Source organism: Balaenoptera borealis, assembly GCF_965194805.1.
Source record: "Balaenoptera borealis genome assembly, chromosome: 6".
NCBI classification, from domain to species: domain Eukaryota; kingdom Metazoa; phylum Chordata; class Mammalia; order Artiodactyla; family Balaenopteridae; genus Balaenoptera; species Balaenoptera borealis.
This window is the reverse complement of record NC_138863.1, coordinates 89043539-89056209: the sequence shown is the minus strand read 5'-3', so window position 1 is coordinate 89056209 and position 12671 is coordinate 89043539. Positions and strand designations below refer to the sequence as shown.

At 35.0% G+C, this 12671-nt stretch overlaps 1 protein-coding gene across 1 annotated transcript in view; it reads right to left on the bottom strand.

Moving 5' to 3' along the window:
- The window catches only part of LRP1B (LDL receptor related protein 1B), a 1905856-nt gene that overhangs the window by 797337 nt on the left and 1095848 nt on the right, over positions 1-12671 (bottom strand). The window contains exon 13 of the mRNA XM_082395829.1: positions 4964-5144. Coding sequence (XP_082251955.1) covers positions 4964-5144 — 181 coding nt within the window. The remainder of the gene's footprint in view (positions 1-4963; positions 5145-12671) is intronic.

Below are 12671 nucleotides of genomic sequence, written 5' to 3'. Positions count from 1 at the left end.
TTTTCATCTCTCTTGATACCATTTCTGAAATCTTAAACACAGTTAATCAATGCAGTTGTATTGTTGTTGCTAATTTATAACTTGTTAAATTGCAATTATCTTTCCCTCTAGCTTTTCCTCTTGATAATAGCAACACTTTTTTTCTGTGACTCTCTAACCCGAATCACACATATATGTCCATGTAAACACACACACACAGGAGATAATTCTGGATATTCTAAACATATTTTATGTGTTGTTATTTGAAGACAGAATTGTTTGTGATCCAATCCACTACCTGAGACTATTTTTAGTCAGACAAAATATAAGAAAAACAAATTTTAAATAAGTGATGCCAATCTGATGGAGACCAGATATGTGATCATCAACTCAGCTGATTAAAAGTTATTGATATATTGTGAAAGCCTTATAATTATTATCAAATATGATGATTCATAAACATACAAAATAGGAAATGCAACCTATGAAATAAGCAGGAGAAAACATAAATATTTTTGTAGGTGGGACTTGGGGTATTCACCAAATAAAAATTAGGTTAAGCTGGTCTTCTACCATGACAAGAAAAATTGTACCTCTATTTTTCAAGCCCTGTTCAAATACAATTTCTCAATGAAGTCTGCCCCTAGCTTTTCTGTCAAAATTAGCTCATTCTTTTGTTTCCTAGTGATAGTTGTTAGTTATTTTATAGAATTTATTGCATTTATGCCATGTATTGAATTTGATGGCGTTGCATGTCTGATAATTCCAATTAAAAATTCAAGTAATTGAGGGCAGGGAATATTTATCGTTCATGTTTGTACTCTGTAGCACTAAGCTTGGCTTTGTTGATATTAATCATGCCCCCAATATAAATTGTATTATCTGGTGGGCCAATCCCAGAAATTTTTAAATCCTTAAGATTTTCTGCCATGGAAGTGAAATAACTTTTAAAAAACTTGATTGAGTCGATGACATAATATCTAGCCGTTAACTAGAAGATGTGGTACTCTTAATTGAGAGAGGGATATAGAAAATCCTGTTTGGAGGGAAATATGCACTTAGCTTTGGACTCATCTTTTCTCGGAGATAATGTTTTGAGAAATCAGAACTGGAGCTGTCGATTTCTAAGTTATTGATGTAAATTATGAGATTTGAAATGATTGCAAAGGAGGGAGTTCGTCTGTAGCTATCACCTTGAGGAACAGTCCACCATAATTGATTCCTCCTCCAGGTTTATCCCCATTTCAACAATTTTTGAGGCCTGCCAATCCTATTCTTTCCTGTCTGTTTTCTCAGGTCCCACTTTTCTGTTGCTATTACAAATGCTACAGTCTGTCTTTCATCACTTTTCAAAGGGAACTCCCAACGGATTGTCTTTCATAGAGCTATCATATGGCTTTCACTTGTCTTCCTAAATCATGAATTAAAAAATTTGATTTTTATCCTCAAAACCTTCCAATTACTCTGATGTCAGCAAAATAAGTCAAAACTTTTATTTACAGCATTGAAGATTTCTGCATATTTCTAGTCTCACCTCCTGCTATGTTCCTTCGAATGTCCCCTGCTCTAGCCTTAATGAACTCATCCCACCTCAAAACTGCCATTAGCTTCCTCGCCTCTAACAATTATTCATACTGTCCCTTCAGAGTACATTGACTAACCTTATGACTGCACACCCCAAGTCCCTGGGACCCTATTCATTTGGAAATTCTATCCATCCTCTAAAGTTCAATTCTGAATTAAAAACATCAGTGAATTCCCAAAGAGCATGTATTTCATTCTATTTTATTTTATAGGTAAAGTGTGTGTGGGGTGTGTGTGTGTGTGTGTGTGTGTGTGTGTGTGTGTACACCAAGCACACCAGATTATAAACTCCTTGAAGACAATCACTGTCTTACTGATTTCTATTGATCTATATGGTAGTCACTCAATAATATATTTTAATAAATAAATAAATGAAAAATTACCCTTTACTGATTTCTATAATTGGTTATGACGCTTTTGATAAAACCATAGCTCTGAAGAGTACTTTTTGTTAATAGGCTATTATGGCATAGAAAATCTGTGATGCTTTCCTGTGTACAGCTGCAAAAAGGTATTATGGTAGAAAAATGTCAATGAACCAGGTTTTTACAAAAAATGTTTTGATTAAAGTTATATTATGCTATTTTAAATGGAGTTTTCCAAACTAAACTTTCTTCTTCACTTTTAAAAAACTTATATTAGGGTCAAATGATTATTTGGACAATTAAATTCACATGGTTCCATTTCTACTTCTACTCCCTTCCAATCCATTCTCCACAGAATAGTAAGATTAGTTGTTGTTTTTTTTTAACATAAATCTGACTATATCAATTCTCTATTTTACATTTACACTGAAGACAAAGTACAAATCTCTCATGGTAGTGGGCGAGGCCCTGCATTCTTTTCCAATTGCATCCTCAGTCACTTTCCCATTTGCCATCTATAATCCAGCCCGTCTTCATTTCAGTTCCTCTGACAGAAAAGCTTTTGCCCAACTTAAGATTTCAGTTGTTCCATTTTCTTTATCTGAACTCTTTTCCTCACTCTCCATGGCTGGTTCCTCCTTTACAATTAAGTCTCAGCTTAAATGATGCCTCCTTAAAGAGGCCTTTCAGCAAACCTATTAAAACAGGTTTCTGTCAGTCGCCTTCACATCAACCTGTTTGTCTGACTCCATCACTTTGGTCTCTAGAAATTACATTCGTTGTTCATCTGGTACTTATTTATTGATGCATCTGCCCATTCCCTACTTTTCAGATGACACAAGATGCTTCATGAGGGTAAAGGCTATGCCTGCTTTGTTAACCACTGTATATGTAATCAGAGCTCTGGACATTGTGTATTGTTAGGGGAAAATATGTGCATATATACATATATACACATGTGTATATACGTATACCTACACACACATATCCACATATATATGTACACACATGCGTTTTTTTTTTTCAGGTTGGTGCATAATAGCAGTATTCTATAATATTTAAAAATCTGATGGAAGAAGTAGAAGAGTCATTCTTTGCAACATCAGAGGCAAATATAGGATTAGTTGGGAGATAAGTACTATAGGGATGCCTTAATAAAAAGAAAAAATGTCATATCAATCAGATTTGTCCCCAGATACTTTGAACTATGTAGATGCTGTGGGTTTCAAATCTAAATTGGATGCCTGCCTCTTAGGGAAGTGTTGAAGTGGATTCCTGAATTTGAAGAGAGAGATGGGTCTAGTGGCCCCTAAATTTTCTTCCAAATCATCTAATTCTATGACCTGCACATTTATGTCATCTCCCCAAGCACCTCAAAGACCCTTTGACTCTATCGGAAAATATTTTCCTCTAACAGAATACTGAGAAGTAAGATGTTGTTTTAAGATATATTTGAAATATCTTGCTTCACGGAGATTTAGACAGCGTGGAATAAATATTTTCTCTAAAAATTAAGATTGCCTCGGTTTAAAGGTCAAATAGATGACTTGGTTTAAAAGTCCAGGAATAAAATAGAAATTTAAAGAATCCACACATAAAATCACTGAAATTACTTTATAATTATGCCTTACAAAAAACATGCAATGAGTTCATCCACTGATTAGGTCAGCCTGGAAAGAAGAACCCTGATTGTATTTGGAGCTATTCTCAATACAAACAATTTTAGGAACTGCAATCTGGTGATCTCAGTTTATAAGGGAGTCATGTGCTTCTTATTCAATTAAGTATTTTTTTTCTATGCAATAGTAAGGTATAAAAATATTAATTTTGTGGTGCCATTTTGAAACAGTGAAATATAAGCCCCGGAGGGGATAAAAACCACATACAACAACTGTACATGTAGAATATGCAATCCACTCATTTAATTCTGAGATTCTATTAGGAATTTTCACATTTCTTTAATATTTCTATATGCACATTATTGCTTGTGTTCAGGTAATAGCTATGAATAACAATCAAAGGAAAACATATTCTCAAAAATTGCACAAAATAATCCATCCTGAAACAAGTAGCACATACTATAAAATGATGTCACTATATGGAAACTATGGTTATGTCCAAAAATACAGTTACCAACCTAGACTAGTAAAAAGTAGTGGAGAGTGGCATGGACATATATACACTACCAAACATAAAATAGATAGCTAGTGGGAAGCAGCCGCATAGCACAGGGAGATCAGCTCGGTGCTTTGTGACCACCTAGAGGGATGGGATAGGGAGGGTGGGAGGGAGGGAGATGCAAGAGGGAAGAGATATGGGGACATATGTATAACTGATTCACTTTGTTATAAAGCAGAAACTAACACACCCACTGTAAAGCAATTATACTCCAAGAAGATGTTAAAAAAAAAAAAAAAAGTAGTGGAGTATAGTGGCTCTGAGTAAAGTCTTGGAGACAGGTTGCTTGGATTTAAATATCTATCCAGGTTCTTAATAATCAAATGGTCTTTTGCAGGTCCATTACAAGTTTCTTCTTTGTAAAACAAGAATGAGAACAGCAACTAATTCAAAGTATTATTGTGCAGAATCACAACATAGGTCATGGTAATCTATTTAACAAAATGCCTGGCCCACAGTAACTGTACAAAAAGAGGAAACTTGCTATGTTTTGAATACTTTAAACTTCAGTAGTCTTTAATTTAAAAAATTAAATTGATTGAGTTGCTGGTTGAATTGATTATTTATCTTGGTGTCAGGCTGTCTAAAATGGAGAATTATGGTGCTTGTCTGAATAAACCAAGTAAATATATTCTCTATACAAATAATCTGTTTATTTCAGTTCAATGTATCTTGACATGTTTATTTAGCACATTCTCTAGGAGAGATAATCATTAAATGAATAACTTTTCCCAGTGAGGCCATTCATGTGTGAATGCACATGTGGATTTAAATAAAACTTACTAATACTAAATATGTAAAAACCAAATTTATCTAATATAATTTTCCTTATATAAAGCTGATCAAATATTGCATACCCATTAACAGGATCCACCACAATCCCTCTGGGATGAGACATTTCTCCCTCTAGGAGAGTCTTCCGACTCTGAGAAGCCTTTTCCAGCCTAGCCACATTAATGGTCTTCCTATGGCCATCATTTGTCCAGTAAAGGTTATTTCCAATCCAGTCCACAGCAATGCCCTCCACATTATCCAGATCTGCAAAAACCAAAAACAAGAAAGAAAGAAATTTTACATTAGTGTCCACTACTTACCTTCTACTTAATAAAAAGTATAATTTTAAAAGGAATACATTCTGATCTATAAATCCTTTATAGTGTGATTTTTGCAAATATCATCCCATAGAATATTTTTCAATTTTGTTTTGAATGCCAGGCCCTCTCTTGAGATATTTTATTTGAAACAGTGATCTGCAGAAAAATATAAGTGATGAGAAAAAGAAATGGTGAAAGATAAGTTCTCAGAGTAAAAATACAGTTTCATAGACTGTTCAGAAGAAAAATCAAGTAACATGATCTAGTAATACGTTCTAAAAGTAAGCATGTTCAAACATGTAATATGTAATCTGAATAACCAAAATAATATGAAGGCCCTTTTGCCAAGAGTTGAACAGGTCCAGCAGAAGCACACCTTTGAAAGCCCAGACTAGGCTTTTATCATGGAACTGCATGAACAGTGAATCTCAAAGAAACACTAAAATATTTCTGTATATTCTAGACTTACTTTAAAAAGGACGCTATTACAGGCTCCTCTAAGATACAGGCAGTTATAATTCAAAGGAATACTGTAAATATATAATCATATGTGCTCCCCTAATTCAAATCTTTACAGAAGGGGAAACTCTAACACTTAAGAATGAAGGCTTATAGTTTATTACCACATAAGCAGTGGTAGAATAGGGATAAAATCCAAGTCAGAGGATCCCCAACGTAGAGATTTTTATAACTGCACTGTTCCTATGGTGAGTCTTTTCCTCACTTTTTGCCATCTTGTAAACCATCCTCCAAACTGTACACAACATCCTAAGTATAATTCTATCCCTCTATTGCACGAGAAATTACTGTGAACTTCTTTCAAAACCAGGAAAGCCTCTGTCTCTTTTCCTCCTGGGTGTGAGGTAGAGAACTGGCACTTACTAGACACAACAACAGGTAGTAGTACATCAGACACAGAGATGAACATTCACATGCTACTGGGAAATCTACATGACATTTTCCCTCATACGCAGATGTCATAAACATTGACTATTATCATATTCTTTAACCATGGCCCTCTGGCCTTGGAAAAAATAAAATTTTCTTTTGTGACCCTTTCTGCTAATCAGCATGTGCCCTAACTCAGGATGACTAATACAGTGTGTGATTTGATCTAACTGAAAATCTGATTATAGTGAATCAGATATGTTCTCAATTTCACTAAGCTATCTGCTTCATTACCAACCAATATGAGTAATTTTCACAGGTTAATTGTGCCTATGCTTAGAAAAAAGTTTCATTTTTGTCTTTACTTTATTGACACTTAATTTTACTGAGCACTTTCCTGCTCTGGCATAATGGAAAGAGAGTAGCTATTTACTCTTTTCTATTTATCATAGTCTGTGGCTGGTTTTTGTCTTGTTGTGGGTTTTCAAAAGTTATATTACACCTGAAATCTAACCCAGCATGGAAACTTTCTTCCTCAATAACCTTCTCATTTCTAAAACATTCCCTTTTGACATTTGACTTAATAGTTTTTTCTTTTTCATATGAAGCAGCTGTAGTATTATTTGATTGAAATTCTGTTTCTGACACTTGGGTAAGTAACTCAGTCACTCTGATCCTTAATTTCTCCATTTAAAAAGTGATGATAATAATAGCAGCTACTCTGTAGGATGATTAAACAAGAGGTAAATTAGCTACTGCATGTAAAATACTTAGCATACTGCCTGTAATATTGTAAATTCTCAACATGTTAATTTTTATAAATTCATCAGGATTAAAAATAATATACATACATACATACATACATACATATATAAATCCTGGCTCTTTTGATAGGAATAGACCTTACATTTTTATCTTTTAAAGTAATTTTTCAGTAATATTTCCTTACATTTTAACTGGTGGCCAAATTTAATTAGAAATAGGATATGCAGAGTCAGTTGTGAATAAATAGAGTGGGATGGAATGGAATTCTAAAAAGCAGAACTTGGGAGGATCCTGTCTCTAATTGGTTCATTTGTTTTGTCTTTGAAAAATGAAATGTTTGAATAGCATGAAGTAGTGATTAGGATCACAAGTTCTAGAACCACACTTCCTAGGCTCTATAACTCTGAGCGAGTTACACCTGATCTTTAAGATTGGTGTAATGATACTGTTTAACTCATAGGATTGTTTTGAGGATTAAATGAATATATAAAACTCTTGAAAATAATGTTTGGCACATAATAAATACTACATAAATGTTGCTATGAGTATTATTACTAATAGTATTATTATAATCTTCTCTTTAGCTACCTATCTGTTGAGACAGCAATGAATCAATTAGCCTAGAATGTTTTATAACATTATTTGTGTGTGTGTGTGTGTGTGTGTGTGTGTGTGTGCTTTGTTTTGTTTTTCTGTTCTGGAAAGGATGTGGATGGATGAAAATTTAAAAAAAACAAAAACAAAAACTCAAAAATGAGTCTTATGTGCATCTTGGGAATTTTTTTAGGCTATCTTTAACCAGACATGGAGAAACTTCCTCTCTTATACTTGTAGGACAAAGCCTGAAGAATCAATGAATCCCTTTCCCAACAAATATACATTGGTAAGGAAAATACTCTGGCTCTATATAATTTGACATCTTCCTTTAACTTATGACTTAGATGAAACACTAAGACATATAGAGCATTGGTTTTATGTACACTTAATTTTTCACTCAACAGGTTTTGGATGGGGCCTCCCTGAGATTGACTATCAGGATCTCTATGACCAAAATCCTTCAACTAGGTGATCAATAACATATGAAGGTTTATGGCACTGAACTTCCAAACAAACATAGGTAACTACAGAGATACTAATCACTAGCTCAAGGAAACACATGACTGATCAAATGCAAGAAAGTTGTTTGTTAAAGAGAAACTTGCTAGAGTAGATTGCTTTGATACCTTTGGGTAGAGTTGAAGTATTCTACATTCTAAAATCAATGTTCATTACATCATCATCATTATTATTTTTACATAACGAAAGCAAACAAAGAGTATGACTTTTTTTTTTAAATCTGGTCAAAATCTCCCTTACGTTTCACTAGATACCCATTTTCATTAATTGAGAGGCAAGAACTCAACGTGCTTGTACTTTTTCAAAAAAAAAAGAGAAAAATTCTGGTAAATAATGGTTTCCTGTAATCTTTTTAGATTAAGATTATGTCTATATGTTGCTTTTTAAGTGAAGAAATGACACATTTATCCATATAATTCAGATTAAAAACAGACTTTTTCATTTATTCTGTGAATACTTAAGGTTAACATATTATTTTGACTCAAATTATTAAAATTTCCATTACTTTTTCTTTGTAAACATTGTTCTAGTACATCAAGAATAACTTTTATAAATGGACAGAATATATAAATAGTGCTCTAGAAAAACATCTCATGAAAGCTAGATTTTTTTCACTGAAGTGAAAAATTCTTGATGGTAGCATTGTTATTTCCTACAGTTGATACCTACCATTAATGAAATGTGGATGAATAAGAGATAATAAAATTTATATAAATTAAAAAGAATAATTATGTGGATTTAAAATAAATAAAACAGAAAGCTATTTAAAGTAATTTAATATCTAGGATTAGATAAAACAAGCATTTGAAACAGAGGTTGGAAAACTTATTTCTAAAATGAAAACATCATTACAGATCTGATTTTTAGATACTATACCTTTATGAAACAGAAGAGGATTAAAGTTTTTATATTTAAAATAAGATCTTCAACTTTTAAAAATGGGTCCAAGATTAAAAAAAAAAAAATTAAATGGCCAAGGATGTGAGCAGTGGCCTTAGTTTCCTTAAGGTGCATAAACCAGATCTCCAGATTAATGCATGCCTTGATGCTTTGCAACAGAATTTGATTAAGGAATCATAAGGAATTAACTGGAAATTACACCCCATAATTGCCATTATAAAAACACAGTGCCTCTATTTTTCCAATGTATCCAAGTTCTTCTGTCCTTAGTATGAACATTATTTTTCTGAGTCGGAATGAAGTATTCCAAAAGTGTTTGCATGAGTTCAGAGTATGACCACATGCCTTAAATAACTGGAAGTGCCCTATGCATGTAGATACGTCCAGGGCCAGGGATACCTTACCCTGCCTCAGAGTCAGTGCTTGGACAACTCTCCTGCCTCATATTCCTACAGTTCAATTAATTCAAATTCTCTTTGTGCATCTCAATAAGGCCTGAGGCGATGTATCTGACATGTGTGAATGAAGTTCATTTAATTAATAGTGTGGCAGTAAAGTTGCCTGCTGAATTTTCTACCTCATAAGGTTACAGGAGTACTTGGCCAGACTAAAGTTTTCTACATCATCTGTCCCCAGTGGCTAGCTGAGGCTGATGGTCTCATCCTCATTTTCATTCCAAGTCCTTCCTCAGTTCATTTATTAGGTCAGGGAGGGTGAATACACAAGTTACTCTCAATGAGAACAAAATACTTTGCTGTTTTCGTCAAAGAGATATGTAAAGTGCATATAAGGGTCTTGTTTTTCAGATGAACAGAATATATTAAAACATAGTGGTTTCCTTCTATTATCAAAAGCGTGTTTTCAGTTTCAGTTTGGGGAGAGGGTGATACTGGTGGTCTCTCTAGGACATTCGGATATGGCATCTTTGATGCAGTGATGAACATATGTAAGAAAAAAGAGAGTGCCACAGTATGCATCATAGTTACCAATACAGTAATCTAAAGTGATGAGTAAAATGAAACATTTCAAGAACTGTTAAGAGCTGAGATTTTACCCTACTTTCAAGCTAACAAGTTAGCCTGGCACTGTTTCATGGATAATGGCGGATGACATAAAACTTGTAGGACAGATAGAGAAGTCTTTATTACTTATGGCACAGCAAGCAGCATGGCCATCAGCAGACTGGTGTCCCTTTAGTCCAAAGTCCCCTGGGGACAGCTGGGATGGGCCCATATGGATGCCTTCACACACAGTTGATTGCACTGCAGGAGAAGAATTCCAAATTTAGAAAACCCAAACATTTTCTAATAGGCGATAAGCAGGCCTGCTTATCTGCACCTGATGGATACTCTACCTCTTCTTCCAAGTCTCTCTTCTATGCAAACACCCTTGTTAGGATACCTCAGAACAAAACGCAAATGGTGCCTCACTCTAAGACATACAGAAATGTGAGGGATCCATGGAGAAGTGTCTCCCAAGAAAAGAAATCCTAAAAAGTCACAATTTATGTCTTTAATAATGCAGATGATACAGTAAGAAGTATATGAATATGACCATAAATAAAAATCATGTCTGGGTTCCAGGCTATTGCCCTTATGGGAATTCTCTGTTTACACTATCACACCTTAAAGCATATTGTTCAGCTAGCCAGGTGTGATGAACTAATTTTATGAGTCAATTTGGCTAGGCTGTGGTACACAGATATTCAGTTAAACATCAGTCCAGATATTGCTGTGAAGGTATTATTAGATGATATTAACATTTAAATCAGTACAATTGGAGTAGAGTAGATTACTCTCCATAATGTGGGTTGATCTCATCCAATGAGTTGAAAGTTTTAAGAGAAAGTAGACTGAGATCCCCTAAGGAAGAGGGAATTTGGCTTCTACACTGTCTTTGGATTCGAGCTGCAATATCATCAACTTTTCCCTGGGTCTACAGCCTGTCACTCTACCCCATAGATTTTGGACTTGCTATTCTCCACAATCATGTGAGGTAATTATTTAAATATATAGCTCTGTTTCTCTTTCTTTATGTACACATCCTATTGGTTCTGTTTCTCCAGAGAACCCTGACTAATACACCACTGCCATGCCTGCAATCCAGAAATGATTCTGTTGAATGCTCTGGGCAGAAGGGCACTCTTCACATTCATTGTTTCCAGATGAAACATTGCAACGTATATACCATGCAAGCCAGAGTAGCTTCCAGTTTAAGAAAGTCCCCACAGTTATGGAATGAGTATATAGCTCATTTTACAATATTCCACGACAAATTTCTAGATAATATCCCAGTTGTATTGTAAATATTTTTAATGTTTTTATTTTCTGCATATTATGATGTTTTGACATCTTTAAAAAACCTTTCTAGCTGGGGGGAGACTACCTTTCCTGGAGATAGCCAATTACTAAAGATAGCAAAGGGCACAGCCAAGAACTTGCCTTTGATGTGCAACCTAACCACTCCAGAGCCATACCTCCTCTACCTGGTCTCTACAGGAGTCAATATTCCTCTGCCTAATCATCCCAGGGCCAGGCACCATGCCAATAGCGACCAGATTTATCGTTTAAAGCCCAATGGAATTATTCAAACTAGACAATCCTAAACTGTTTATCTTTCCCTGCCTTGCCTTTCCCACAGAAACTCCAGTAAAGCCTGTGGCCTACTGGTTTCCCTTCATTTCTGTCTTTTGCCCTGTGACCACTCAGTGACCACCCTGGTGTGTCTCCTATGTGGTCCTCTGTGGTGTGGTGTGCCTTCTGTTTCTGGGACCTGTAAATATAACAAACTTTGTTTTTCTGAACCCTCTCCACTGTCTCATGTTGTGGCCATACCTGACTAACCATCTCATAAAGAATGCAAAATATGAGTCTTCATTGTGAATGGGAAGAGAGAAAGGAATTTCCATTCATGCCCTTTTACTACCCAATTTGGCCTACTTAACGAGAGAACTGAGCAAAAATCACTTCAACTTCTGAACACAAAGTATCACAGATATTCTTGAATATTCCTTTCAGTCCTATGAAGTAGGTTATAATTTATAAAAATAAAATACTTTGAAATTGGACTTCCCTGGTGGTACAGTGGTTAAGAATCCACCTGCCAATGCAGGGGAAATGGGTTCAAGCCCTGGCCCAGGAAGATCCCACATGCTGCGGAGCAACTAAGCCCGTGTGCCACAACTACTGAGCCTGCGCTCTAGAGCCCATGAGCCACAACTACTGAAGCCCACATGCCTAGAGCCCATGCTCCGCAACAAGAGAAGCCACCACAATGAGAAGCCCGCGCACCGCAACGAAGAGTAGTCCCTGCTCGCTGCAACTAGAGAAAGCCTGCACACAGCAACAAAGACCCAATGCAGCCAAAAATAAATAAATTTATAACAAAAAAAGAATACTTTGAAACTTATTGCACTAATACTAAATTACTCCATCTCTTTCACATTAGATGAAAAGGCAACTCTATTAGAAGTCACTTGAGCAATTTAATTTCATAAAAATGACTTTTTTAGCTATATTTTCTAATACGTTTCATATTTTTGCACTTATTTAAACATTCAAATAGGTGTATCACTTCAATTGATAATTTTTACTGAACTTTGAAAAGAAAACAAGGTAGCACACGCTTTGCTTAGGCATCATGTTTAGTGAAAGATAGTGATAATTAAATTTCAAGTTGAGTTTAAAAGTCAGAGGCTATACATCTTCATTACATTTGTAATTACCATGACAAAGAACAAATGTGTCAACTCATCTGACCATCCTCCTGGACCTTAGCTTAACATACTAAATTATCAAAAGTA